This window comes from Strix uralensis, chromosome 6 (genome assembly GCF_047716275.1).
Source record: "Strix uralensis isolate ZFMK-TIS-50842 chromosome 6, bStrUra1, whole genome shotgun sequence".
Taxonomy (NCBI): domain Eukaryota; kingdom Metazoa; phylum Chordata; class Aves; order Strigiformes; family Strigidae; genus Strix; species Strix uralensis.
Genome location: NC_133977.1, coordinates 22,384,786 through 22,399,424, shown reverse-complemented (window position 1 = coordinate 22,399,424; position 14,639 = coordinate 22,384,786). Strand labels below are relative to the sequence as shown.

At 39.6% G+C, this 14,639-nt stretch overlaps 1 protein-coding gene across 3 annotated transcripts in view; it reads left to right on the top strand.

The window, feature by feature from the left end:
* Positions 1-14,639, top strand: part of ITGA6 (integrin subunit alpha 6) — a 45,056-nt gene that overhangs the window by 7,562 nt on the left and 22,855 nt on the right. For all 3 annotated transcript variants that reach the window (XM_074873212.1, XM_074873211.1, XM_074873210.1), the window contains exons 2-3: positions 12,953-13,080; positions 13,433-13,512. In XM_074873212.1, coding sequence (XP_074729313.1) covers positions 12,953-13,080; positions 13,433-13,512 — 208 coding nt within the window. The remainder of the gene's footprint in view (positions 1-12,952; positions 13,081-13,432; positions 13,513-14,639) is intronic.

Here is a 14,639-nt window from a genome sequence, read left to right as displayed (position 1 = left end):
CAGGTGTGCACAGAGACATGAGATGTACTGGTAGTATTGGGCACTGAGGCACAGCTGTGTCAGAATTATTATTGGAAGATATGCTACAATTTCTGTATCAATTTCACTCTTGTGCTACCTGGATGACTCTAAGCTGGCATATACTTAAAGAATAAACCATAAGGCAACCCTAACATCAGGTATGGATCCATCTTCATCCAGATGTGGAGTTTCATGTACTGTATGGCCTACTGTTAAAAATACCATTCACCTCTGTAGAGTCCTAATTAATCCCTTTTTTTGTTACAATCTAGTAGAAAAATGTCTTGTACTGTGACAGGAAATAATACATAGTTTGTGTTTTATCTTCTTCAGAAATACTGGCTAACCACATCAGTCTGCACCTGGACTGTTTGATGGATCCGATCTGTAACTGTACAAGACAAATGTAAACCTTTGTAGTATGACTGTCAAATTAAGTGTTTTTATTTAATGAAACAATTTTTATTTAAGTTTGTGAGAAGTCTCATTACTATTGACTGCCCTTCAATCAATATTCTGCAGTTGTTTAGGCTCTTTCATCCAAAAATCTTAATGTAATTTATAGTGATATTATTTCTTTAGGAATGAAAAGGAGCACAAAATCACTGTTATGGGGCTTGCTAAGATGAGTGCAATTCTCTGTGTAGTGTATGTTGTTAATGCTGCTAATGGTAATTTGTAAATAACAAAATCTTTTGCAGAAACTGGACAGGTAGATTGGCTTCTCATAAGTGTTTTTTCTTAAAGGATAACAAGCAGAGAAGAATGGTTTACTGATCTAATTTGTTGCTGTCTGGATTCACCACAAAATAAAACAGAACATTTCCCAAATTAGTATATTGGGTTGCCTGGCATGTTACAGCAGTAAATTGTTCACCAGTCAGCATGGCCATTCTTTTCTCCTCTGTTAAACTCTACCCAAAAACATTTCCGTGTGTGCCAGAGCAACTGTCAGTTTTGTAAGGAATGCAATCTGTTAAGTTTTCTTAGGAGATACCTCATTTATTTCAGAAGAACTGCTGTTTAAAATCAGCTGTTGTTTAAATGTTTCAGAACCAGCCTGGGGCTGGATGAATCATTCTAGCCATAACTATAAAAATGCCATGTTTTAGGGACACATTCTGCAGAAAGGACAAGACTGAGATGAGCGTATTGGGTAAATGGCTATTTAAAAACAAGTAAGCAAAAATCCACATTATTGAATGAGCAGATGGTGGTCTGTACTGTGAAGTATTAGATGGAAAATTAACACCTCATAGTGGCATTTAGCAAGGGTAGGTACAGTAAGAGGCACAGGAATATTTGAAGAAACTAGTATACAGAATGGTCTGGAAAACATTGAATAATTCATTTATTAGCCTTGGATATTGTTGATTGAGATATGTATAAGCAAGTTGCTTCTTTGAAAGTAATGGCAGAAGAATATATCCTAGAAAAGTAAACATGAATGTGGAAAAAAAAGTCTCACTTCCATTTTTAAGGGAATTATTCAGTACATTAAAAATAAATGAACTAAACTCCATAGGTTATTAAAGCTTCTTTCACAACTTTACCATAAAATGTATTGTATTCTTGGTAAAACGCACTTCCCTCGGGTTTAAGGTATCACAAGTACCATGTTTTCTAAGACCATTTTGAGAATTCCATAACTGTTGCTTTGGAAAAGAGAATTGCAGTTATGTTGGTTTAGTTTAAAGAGCAGGCCAGATGTGTTCTGCTGTGAAGTACCTGAGATTAGATTTTTTAAATCAAAATGATAGCAAAAGGCAAAAAGTACTGGTTCTTACATTGTGATTTTCGGAGCATTTGCTAGTATGGACTGACCGTTTTTGGCTCTGTTGGAGTGTTGGCTCTTTTTCTTGTTTCCTCTTACAAAACTGCATCTAAAAATATGTAATTTCCTAATATTGATTTCCTTTAAGCAGTTGTACTAATGTGTGTGAGGATGTTTTGACTCTGGAAGGGAGAAGGTCTGTAGGATCCAGAACAAAAGCAAGAGGGAGGGGTTCATGGGATGGACCCTGTGTAGATGCTGTCTATAGCATAAAAACATACTTGAGTCCCTCCAAGGTAACACGTATGGATCCTGCACTGGATTTCACTGTCAGCTAGGGAACTTCTAGGTTACTTTTCAGCTGTATTCTTTGCATTTGTTTTCTACTTTCAAGGAGTTTGGACATTTTTTAAGAAATAAGGAACAGGAAATAGGAATGATGAGCATGAGATAACGTCCACAGGAATGGTCGACTTTGCTACAGAGACTGAGTGTTGTTTCCATTTTAGTGAAGACGAAAACCATTTTTTCAAACTGAGCTAAATGTGCTTAGCTTCTGCCGGTTTCAGCTGGCATTGTTACCCTCCTGAAAAGCAGGTCTATAAAATATATCTTTAAAAAACAAAGCAAAACAAGATAGCAAATATGCAGGGAACAACTCAGCCCTGTAATGCCCGAGGTTGTTTGCTCAGCAGCACATGCTGGGTCAAAGGTCTGAGGGAAATTCATGTTTATCCTGGAAGTGCTCAAAAGTGGTGACCAGCTGTTGCTGATAGCAAGCACATTATCATCCTGCGTAGTTGAATTTTCTGAGTCCTTCTTTTCTCATAGCTCTTTTCACATTACTCTTGTAAGAGAATTATAACGATTCATTAGTCTTTTGCTTTGTCAGTGGTGCTGGTGAAGCTGCATAGTGGTTAAATATGCTGGCTTTTAGACCTTAGCGATATCTAGTAGAGTGTGTGAAAAGAGATCATGGCTTCTATTTTTCTGTGTTTGTTTAGTGTGAAACAAACCTTAAGTGAAAATCACATTATTTTCTTGGCCAAAAATGCTAAAATATTTTTTTTTTCTTATATAGCCAACTCCTGTAGCTGCTATTACAAATATGGCGTAATTATGCAAGTCCCTATAAAGTTTTCATCCACTCAACTTATTTTTCTGCTTGAGAAATGTTTGATAGTTATGTATTGTGGCCCCATTGCTGAAGAGGTAGGTTTCTTCTGTCTTTCCAGCCTAGCTATATTCGTGCATGTAGCGGAAGAATGGTTTTGTTGCTGTCAGATCAGATCCGGTCCTAGTAATAGCTGCAATACTGTTTGCACAACTTTCAGCCTACAGGAACATAGGGTGTTAAAAATACTTGAAAAGGAGTAATTAATTCCAGGTTCTGCTCAAATGAGAATGTAGGGAGTGGTGAAAGATGGAAAAAAAGTATGTGTGAGAGGAGGCATGTGAAAATTAAGCATATGTGCATGTGGAGGGGGAGCAGTATATAGTGGAAGAGAATGCAGTGGGTTTCTTGGCATAGTTGCAAATATAAGTTATTTTGCAAACAGGAAAATCTTGTTCTTAGGTTTTGCAAGCTCATTGAAATTCTCAGAGTTTGTACATTCCTACTCATAGTAAAATATAATTGCTTCTTTTTCCACAAATGTGTATATGGAGAAGTTTGTGGTGAATATATGATTTATTTCTGTTGATCTGTTTGATCAGTGTTTCAGTATCTGCATGGCACATAAAAAAAGGCTGCTTCAGCATCCCAACTGCATGGGCATCTGTACAATTTGGTTCTTCTACAAAAATACCTTATTGGAGTGTTGTTCTTCCAAGTGATTTGAATGCCTGTGTTTTCAGTTAATTTGAAGGAGTGGGGGGACTTGTGTCAATACATGTACCCAGTGACACATCTGCTTTTGTCATTAAGTTCATGGCTTGAAGAAAAGCCTTACTCAAACTGTGGATCCTATTATAGGCGTTTAACCCAGGGCTATGATGTTTTAAGACTTTCAGAATAATTTGAACTGTGCTTTGGTGTGCAAATGACCTTCGACTGTTGAAGTATGTGTTTGCTGGCTGCTTGTGTGCTCGTTCTCTGAAACATTTATGAGGGATTACTTATCAGGAAGGTACATACATGCCTTTTCTACACATGCAGAGTTCTTTAGGTGGCTCCCGCAGGGTACCTCTCTGTGGTGCTGTGGGCTTATGTTGGCAGCTGGGAGGGCACAGCTTAGCTCAGAGTGCCAGTGTTGGTGTGGTGTGGGTGAGCATCCCACCGGGGCTCTGGTTAGTACGTTTCAGCTGAATGTCGTGAATGTCTTTTGTTCAGACAGTGAATCTCCCAAAGTCACACATTACTATTTCTATTGTTGTGTACTTAGTGCAGGAGGTTTCTGCCTGTCTTGGTTGTCCCCCTACAATTCAGAGGGAGAAGGTGGTAAGTCTGGAAAAGAAGGAACAGGAGTCATCTCATAAATTTGATGTAGAGGTGAAGGAACTACGGCTTGGGTTAGCTTAGGGAGCAGTCACTCTTCAAATACTGCAGAGCTGTGGGATTAGTTGCTGGAGCATGTTATTTTGCCCATTGATTCTACTGTGAAATGTCCGTCCCTCTTGTACTTCTTTCATACCTTTTAATGGTTTAATTATGGTCATAAATGAAACTGTACTTCATTCAGTGCAGGAAGTAGAGGAATGACATTTCAACCCAAATACTTGTTTTGCGCTGTATTAAAGCTCATGCAGTTTTTTAAAAAACTTGCTTTTGCCATGTTGATGAACAGTGTATGCCTGTTATGGTTGTTACCTCTCTAACAAGTACTGCATTCAAATACTGACTGGGAGCACTGCGCTTTCAGATTGCCTTTTTTTTTGGGGGGGGGGAGGGGGGGAAGCCTGAGTAACTGTTCCCATAATTTGATTTGTTTTCTAAAACATGTACCTAGTAGATGATGTGATACTCCTTTCATTTTTCATGAACTTCAAATGGAGATGGCATGTGTTATGGGGGGGATACAAAGACAAGACCTGCAAAAATGTGAAGAAGTTTAGATTTCAATTCAGAAGTTTTCCATGGTGTCCGTGACCAGCAGCTCAGGTGCAGGAGGTGGTAATTCCTGATTTGCACTTGCTTACTTGGGCCTGTAGAGTGAGCATGTCCACAAAATACTGATCACGGCACTAACTCAGGATTTTATATAGTAGTATCAGCAGCCGCTTCTTTACAGCCTGTTTTGCCACAGGAGCGATGGGCCAGGGCCCTGGTGCATGGGGGCTGTTGGCGTGAGAGTGAGGTTGTGGTGTGGGGGCAGCAGGGATGGACAGTTCACTCTTACTGTGCTTCCAGGTAGCTGGGACTGCTGGGTCACCCCTGCTTCATTGCAGCCACCTTTGCTCGCTTGTTCTGCTGCTGTCAGGACCTGTGCCTTCGCCCACCATCGCTGCCTGCAGTGGAGAGTAGCTGGGTTGTGCCCAGGGGGCTGTGGTGGGACTTGTGTGGTTTCAGTGAGCATGATGCAGACAAGGCGGCTGTGGGCAGGGGCTGGGCTGGAAGTGCTAGGGCCTCAGCTCCCAAGTTTGTTTCTTGAAATGGTGCACTTGTCACTTCTTGAGTTAAACCCCATGTTGTTATAAGAGGATTTAATGCAGTAACAGGCACTGCCATGTTAGAAAATCTGAGTTAAAATCCCTTTAATGTTATTTCTTCTATAAGTTTATCATAGATTAATTATAAAACTGTCTAATACATGTTTTACAGTATCACTTCATGCTCAGGTCTGTTCCTGGCACAGGTGTTGTTCTTTCTTTTAAATCTGAAGGAATGTATAGCTTGTAAGGGAGAAATTAATACTCTAAGTATTATACAGATTTCACTTGCTATTTGATCGTATGAAAGATTTGAGGTATCTCCTGGTTAACGCCAGAGGGTGGTGTCTGAAATGGAAAACTGTGTTTTGAAACGTGACTTTGGAGAAGACTTGTTTCTTGTAGGAAAAATGCTTTCTACCAGTGAAAATGGGATCTACAAAACCTATTTCAAATGGATACAGGTTGGGCTCTGGGCTGTGAAGGGAAAGGGTTTATATATAAAGCCAATAATAAGTGGCCTTTCAAGAACAACAGGTATCTTTGTAGTTCCAGTTTTGCTTTGTAGTAGCTTGCCCTAGTCCTTATGCTGCTTTTGGCTTCTTTTCCCGGCCTGTATCATAATCTGCTTCCTAGAAAAGACTGAACGATGAAAATCGCAATCCTTCAAGTGCCAAGCCTCCAGGCAACAGAGATTAATGGTGTACTTGGTCATGGCTTTGTACTGGTAGTTGGAAAATGTAACTGTGGGGTAGCTGATTAGGAAAATCATAGTCACTTAAAATAGCTGTTAATAACAGTCTGGCAGTGATGGGTATCTCTGTAAAAAGTGTCACAAACAACTTCCCTGCTGACATAGTTACTGGCTGTATTTTGCTGGGAGAGCGTTTTTTTTGGAGAAGCCCAGTCCCATGGTTCAGCTCAAGTCCTGGAGTGGATGGAGAGATGATCTCTCTGTGCTAATTAGCTGTGGTACTCCTGTCCTGTTCCTGTTGCGAGAAGCCAGATACAGGCACAAAGTAGAGGTGGTGCTGTTGACCCCACACAGTGCCACCAGTATTCAAACACAGCGTCTGTCCCATTGACCAACTTCAGTTACGTTGAATTATTGTGGGGGTTAAGATGTTCTCATCCTCCCCTTTCGTCAAGTTTAAAAACTGTTGAGACCAAACCAGTGCAGAGGAATGAAAATACAGCTCCAATGGAGGGCTCTAGATGTCCACATTGAAACCAGGGATCTCTGCCTGGAGATTTTAAACATTTGACAGACAACTAGTGACTGTGACTAGTGATTTGGTGCTAAAATTTAATCTAAATAGGAGTTAGTGATAGTTACTCCAATTTCTTCATTTTGTTCAATCTACCCTTTGCAAGTAAGTACTGGGAGCGTGAGAGGAAAAGGATGCAGGAGTCTGTCTAGTCAGGGATGGAAGAAGTTTCATAGCATTTAGTTTCATCACTTTGGGCCCCCTTTGTGTGTGGAGTCTTTCTGAAAACACAATGCAGTGCAAAGTCTGCAGCGACAGCATTGTTATCTGAGAACAGCAACCCCTTAAATTGGACATTCGTGCTCATTGAAGGTTGCAAAATTGGAAATTACTTACACCACTGACTATTTTATTCCACCTATATGTGGAAATGTCTAATGGTTTGTTACCCAGGAAACACTTTCAGTGATTTCTACTCCAGTCTGTTAAAGCTCAGGGCTGGCACCACTGATGTATTGCCATTACTTTTAAAAAAAGGATGGCAAAGATGTGGTGCCTTGTTTGGGGTAGAAGATACTGTGGAAAAGGAAAGAATTTAAGGAATGAAGAAAGCTTTGGGAGATAGAGTATCTCAGCTCAGTGCAGGCTGTGGTATTTTTTGTATTTGTTTAAATCAAAATGTAATTTACTCAGTGGAGGCTTCTTACTTTGATGAAAAGGATTTGCTTTCAAAAAATGTTGAAGATATTCTCCCTCCTTTGACTTGATTTCTTCTGAGTAAGTGTTTATTCCAAAATAGAATCAATCGCTGATAATTTTTCTTCTCTAAAGTCGTTGTGAAAATCATATGTTGTCCTTAGTCAGTTCCAGGCTGTAAGTGAGGAAAAGCATTTCACTGCGGAATGAGGGAATACTTCCAGGAGCTTGGAGGTTTTCTGGATTTCTTTTGATATGGTTTTCTCATCTTAACTGCAGTTTTCTTTTGGAAGCGACCAGGATAGTTTCATGAGTAATATTGGAGGGAGTTCAGATAGCTGTGAGCAGAAACTACTCCCAGTTCTCACTGTTGTTTTCATGAGCTGAGAAGGAGCCACAGCCACCTACTAAACTTCTCAAAAATTACCAATGAAAGCAAGGAGGGTTTTAAAATCTTCACCCTACTGCTTAATGTTCTATATTATCTGTTAAAATGGAAAGCTATTTCTGGTGTATTTTGCTTTGGATTTTAGTAACTCCTTTCGGGCTACTTTTGATTAAATTAAGTTGCAGCCTTTCTTCTTGATGTTCACGCAACTGTTCTTGCTGAATACTGGTCAGTAAGTCAGCAAACTGAGGCCTGGTGCCTGCCAGACTGTTGGCAGTCAGATCCCACTGCCTTTCACTTCTTGGAAATGTGTGGGTATATAAAGCATGTTTTCTACACACAGTTATCCAAAGGTCTGGTCCAGATCTAGATCCAGGTCAGTAAGATGTCTTGATGGCTTTTCAGAGGCTTGAGTAGTGTGCAGCATAACTGATGAAATGGAGTTTTTCTTGCCTCAGCTGTTTCATTCAGGTGTAATGTAATATCGCAGTGGAATAGAGTGGGTGTAGCTGCGTGTAGGGTTATGTGGAGGGATGTGGTGCTACGCTTGTCCCTCTCTTGAGGCAGGGGTTGTGCCCATCCCAGTTGCACGTTCTGGGTGCACCTCGCACGTGCAGGTACAGCTGGGGTCACCGACATCTGTGCAATGCAGGCACCATCCACCTGAGCCAAAATTGCTTCTCAGTGAGGTCAGTTAGTTAAACTGGCATTACATGCCAATCCTGGAGCTTTAATCCTATAGGATTATCTCAAGTTTGGCCATGAATCTGGGGTTGTAAGGGAGTAAATCTGTCCCTGGAAGCCAGCAGATGCTCATAATTGGCAGTGGGACTTCAGTCATTATCACGTATCTCCAAGAAGTAATTAAGAGAAAGCAATAATTAAACTAATTCTAACCAATAGAGCAACAGGACTGATTTATTTGGTTTGAAATTGGAAGGTGCATATTTTAATTATGGGGTATAACTGAAGCTAAAGAGCATTGTAGTTTTGTGCCAGGGTATGAGAGAATTCTGATTTTTTTTCCAACATTGTCACTTGATAGACACTTCTTTTAGTCTACAGAAGTGTAATGTAACGAACTATTAATAGAAGTTAATTTAACACCTGTGCAGTCTGATTGGCTCAAGGAAAACCTAATGAGTTTATAGTATATATTTAAGCAAGATGAATGGGGAAAATCAGGATTCAAGTAGTACGAAGCATCTGATTCTGTAATTTACATGAGGAATAGTAATATTTTTTTTTGTTTGACTTTTAGATCATATGGTAAACATGAGATACTAAGGCATCATAACTCAAACTGTAAAAAGCAAAGCCTCCAACAGGAACTAACATTCAGACATGTTTATATTCGGTATACTCTATGGCTGAGCTTCTTTTCTCTGCATAGCAATAAGGCAAACCTGACATGAGGTAGAAAATCAGTGAAATGTCCACATGTTGGAGTCTCTGGGGTTTTTATCTCTTGACTTTGCAGTCTCAACATTGGGGCGTTATTTTGGTATCTAAATACGGATTCTGGAACCTGACTTTGGGCTTTCAGATCTCAATTGAAAGTAGTGACTGTAGCCCTTGTACACCTTCAGGGAGAAGTCCCAATAAATAAAAAAAATTAATCATACTGTGATCATGGGTGGAGAGAAATGAAAAACCTGTTTTTGTCAGTCTCTGTTTGCAGAGGAAGTTCTTTGGTTTTAATCTCAGTTTCATCTGCCAATATAAGGAGATAGCGATAGCTAGAGCACCTCCTCACACCCCCTTACCTCTTCCCTTTTGCAGAAAGAGGTATTGCTTGCCACTGAGAAAGCTAAAATGAAACATGCATAGCTGCAGAAAAACCTAACCTGTTTTTGGTGTAATGAGCTCAAACTTGATTAAAATTCTTCTGTTAAAACACAGCTGAGTAAGTAGCCATACAGTAATGACTGGAATGTGTCCTCAGTCTGGATGGACTCTGTTGAGCACGTAGCACAGCTCAGTGTACAAGCTGATTCATTTGGACTGCTGCAGTCATGCTGAAATTCACACTGGTGCATGGTCCATGTCATACTTTTCTTAGCTTCATGCACGCTTTTATTTTTAAATGAAGTAATTCGGCTTCTATAATAGAATTCTGGCTTTTCAAACATACCTCTTGAACAGTAGGCAAGGTGAACAGCAGCTCTGTTGATCACAAGTCACAATGTGCTCGACAAGGGATTTTTATGTTTTGCTTGATTTATTCAGCCAAAGATTAGATGCATGTGACTTTCTTACTTACATTCCTAATAATGTTGATATTTCTCATAACGTTTATAATCCTCATGATCTTTAGTAACCTGTTTTGCAGAACCTGGAAGCATAGGTTCGGTCTACTCTGCTGTGGTCTTTGGGGCAGATAGGCAGTGAAGAAATACAAAGGAGTTACCCCACTTTTTAATGGGTCTTTGTCTGCAAACTGATCTAATCCTTTGCAATGCCTGCTCATAGCGTGTGCTGCTGTTGAACTGTGTGGTGAATGAGGACGTGCAGTGATGTACCTAACAGGAATCAAGATTTTTGTGTTTGAGCCTTGAAGACTAGTGACAGGATTCCTGACAAAAGTTCTTTGAGGTCTAGAGGGTTTTAAAAAAATCTGCTTTGAAATGCTTTGTTTACAGTGGAAAATAACTTATGCAAAATTAGGTGAAATAACATACAAGATTTGGACAGGGGGGTATAGGCGCTGGGAAAAATGTGAGGTTGCCTGTCTCCTTTGAGATCATGTTGGAGTGACGCTTTTTTTTGAGAAGGGTGAACAATTCAATTTTTCATCTATTGATCTCAACAGGTGTTTGAGATGCCATTAAATGTTTGGGGCATCTTATGTCATCTTTCCACCTTATCTTCTGTTGGCTGCGCTGTTTATTGCCTGATGCCTCAGTAGGTCTTCCCTCTGGCTGAGGTGTCATCAGTGTCATGGTCACATCATGCTATGTTGTAAAAGATATCATTTAGCTAGGGAAGGGATAGTCCAGCTACCCCAAAGAGAAAAACAGGGTCATAATTTTCTTGATTTAGCACCACTGCTGTCAGTAGTATGGAGATGGGTGAATTAAACCAAATTAAGTATTTAAATTCCGTAAGCTTTTAGTTGTGTTCATAGTGTTGAAACAAAAGGTTTCTGATCGAATTTCCGTAAGTAAAATTCAATACATCATTTTTAACCCCCAAGCTTTGAATTAGAGAAATTTTTATTATTTCTACTTTTTAAGTTAGGAAATCAGTGCCTCTACTTTCTTAAATTTATGGTTCTTAATGTTAAAAAAAAAAAAAAAAAAAAAAAAATCATCTGTCTTTCCCTGGGGGATAACAGAACTGAGGAGAAAATGTATCTATTCCCTTGTTAGGAGTAGCTCAGAAACAGATGCTTTGCAAAAGAATTTCTCTTAAGAGATTGCAGTTAAATGCACTGTTGCCAAAATTAGAAAATGAAGTTATTAATGGCCTTTCTAAAAGCGTGGTTGTTTAGATTACAAACTCCTGTGATGACGGCTGTGTTTCTGAAAAAATCTTTGAAAAAGATGCCAGGCATATGTAGGGGGAAAAGAAGGAAACACTTTTAAACCAAAACCCCACCCACACTGTGGGTCCTGATGTTACATGTGTATTAGTCAAAAGTAAATATTTTACCTGAAGGTTTCACCATTCAGGGGGGGTTACCTTCATGAGGGCATTATGGATTGTGGGAGAATTTACTCCTATAGAAGTGGTGAAAACTTGGTGCTGTCACAATACAAATCTAATTTTCTGTTTTTAAAAAAGTGTTTTTTCTCATAATACATCAATTTCATTTTGTGTCTTATTACTTTAGTGACATTGAATAAATGTTTTCTTAATAATAAGTAATGTATTGATCTTAACTGATCCAGTTTTATATGTTTGATATGAATAAAAGTGAGTCTTGTTTTTAATAAGAAAAGCATTCCAAGGGACAGCAGTGTGCTTTGTCCCACTACTGCTATAAGCATGCAGAAAAGCTGCTCTCTTGAGCAAAACTCTGTAGTTGAAGCCTTAAAGAGGGTGTGAGTTCCTCTTCAAGCCTTGTGGATCCAACTGTAGTCCCAGTGTTGCCCTTCATGACACTGTAATGTTGGGGATCTCTTCTCTCAAAGGTTTTGTACCAGGGTCAGGAAACACCTGGAGTCTGGTTCAGCATCCATCCATTGATCGTACCTGTGGTGTTGCACCTATCCACGTGCTCTTATCTCATCCTCGTATTTTTCAGCTGAGCATGGTGTTTCTTGTTTCTTCCACAAACTTGCATACTGGTTGTTACTGGTTTCAGTTAGCCGCTTGAGAGGCAGCTGTGCTTTGTGTGTGTGTGTGACACTTCAAAGAAACGTAGACAATGTAAGAATCTTTTTGGCTGAAACCCCCTATTTTGCAAGTAAATATGTCTACTGGTGATTTTGTGATAATACTCATGGGCGACAACTGATACAGGAAAAAAAATTGCTTTGTTCAGTTTTTAAAATAAGAGCCTTCACACTTGGTTACCAGAACAGTGTCCAAGGAGGGCTCATTGGAGTGGCCTTTTTATAGGAAAAATCAGTCCTTTGTGGAAATGGCCTGTTCTTGATGAGAGATTTGTTGGAGTAAAACATTTTCAGCTTCAAAATGGAGTATCTGGCCAAAAGAGTAGAGAGGGCGAGTTGCATGTTTACACAGTACTTGGAATAGTTCAGTGAACACTTGCTTGGGCCAGGAGGGATCTTGCTTTGCTTCATGGCTTGGAGGTACTAAGATGCCCATAAATTCAGCTGAACAGTGGCACAGGACTGGCATAAAACCAGAAGACAGCCTTGAAAGCACTTGTGTTCACTGTTTTGGGGGTTTGTGATCATTTTAGTAACCATACTTTTTCCACCCTTAGAACAATTTCTGCTAAGGCAAAAAATACCCCACTTGACTCACTAATAGAAGGATGTTTTTTGCAAAACTGCTAGACACCTACTTTTTTTTTTTTTTTTTTTCTTCTCAACACTCTTAGTGAACACAGCAACAATAATAGCAGTAATAACAATACATTTACTGGTTTGCAGGTCCAATAATTGCAGAACTATTACTGCTTCACAGCCCCCCTCCTTTATTTTTTTTAAGGGACAATGCTTTGATATAGCTTTTCATTCATCTTCAGATGTTTGCACGTCAAACGTCTAGCAACATGGGGAAAACACTTCCTGATTCTGTTGCCTTCCTCTGTTTAAGGGATCTGTAGAGGGTATATTAAAAGTTATTTCTCTTCCCCTGCAGGTTGCTGGTTGGAGCTCCTCGGGAAAAGGCCTTTCCATCTCAACAAGCCAACAGAACAGGAGGGTTGTACAGCTGTGACATTGCATCTCCAAATACACGCTGCACACGTGTCATATTTGATGAGGAGAGTAAGTTCTTCAGTGCTTTTGTTTTGGATTGAAACAGTTGTCTGATTTTCCTTATTTGATGTGGGCCTTTCCAGAGGCAGTGTTACTGGACAGTAGCTTCTATGGATTTATACATAACTTCCTTTGCATCAGCATAAGTTGTAGCTTCTTACTCTTCTGTAAATTGATGTGATATGAAGTAATAGGCTAGAAGTGTTTCATGAAATGGATGTTAGTGATAAAATGTACAGCACTGCCACCTGCAGACTGTCTCATGTATTGTATGAAGTGCCTGTCCTGACATGGACTTCAAAAGAAAAGAAAAAAAAAGTAGTTAACTTAATGTTTGAAGCTGTACTATGATACCCTGCAGCTGACCCGAAGATGGAGAGTAAAGAAGACCAATGGATGGGTGTAACTGTCCAAAGTCAAGGGCCAGGAGGAAATGTGGTGGTAAGTCTAAAGGACTAACTTATAAAAACATTTTGGGTCTACAGTAAATGTTCTGAATGGTCTGAATTTTTATGCAGCTGTCTGAAAGCTAACTCTCCTCTGTTTACTCCTGTGATTTCTTGTAAGGATGGACTTAAATGTCTCCCTAGCAAAGTAAGGCACTCGAGATAGAAAAATAATTTAAGCCTTTTACAAACTGAGTTAGCCTTTCTTTATAACCTTTGTAACAATCTAGGATGGACAGTTCAGGGTGTCCGCTTAATTTTTTTTGTGATATACAGATTGTTTCTTTTGAATACCACTGGCTACAGGAATAGGGAAAAATAGTGTGATAACGTTGTAAAAGTAGCAGGCTGTCATCAGCCTGTTTTCCAAGATGATCAGCCTCACTTTAACTTTCATCAGGGACTTTGACTGAGTTGCTCCTGTGAATTAATAAGGCCATTGCACTTCAGTAAGACTACTAGCTATTCCTTATTTAATATAATACAGAGAGAAAAAGCTTTCAGGAGTTACCAGAGAATGTTAATTTTTTAGCTCTTTCTCAGTTAAATAAACCTCTTCTGGTGCTGCAGGATACCAGCTACATCAGAAAATGGGTGTGCAGTGAAGCTTCCCCATCTAATTATATTCTTGTAGGTTAATGCAACTGCTTCCAAATTGAGGCAGGTGACTTCAGGGTGTGAATCTGGAGTTATTTAAGGATATAGAGGCAGTAATAACTTGCTTCAGTCTGCCTCAGAACTCAAAGGGGGGAAGGGCAGATGGAAGGAGTCCTGCTCATTGAATAATTAATCATCAGTTAATACTGTCTTGTCTTTTCTGAGAAGGAACTTTTCTTTGTAAGTGATAAGTGGGAAATGCACTTACTAAATGAGGTGTAGGCAGCCTGAAGGTCACTGTGCAGCAGGGCAGTGCTGCAGTGCTCTAAGTGTGGAGGAGCTGGGTGTTGGCTTAATATTTGAGCCTTGATAGGAACCATAGAAAAGGTATGTCAGCTGAGAAACTTGGCTTGCTTGTGCTCTTCACACACCTACTACATCTGGTTCTGCAAAACCCACTGCTGGCAAAGGGGTTTGATTGTTCCACCTCTTTTTACAATGGTTTGGTGGTTACATCACTTAACC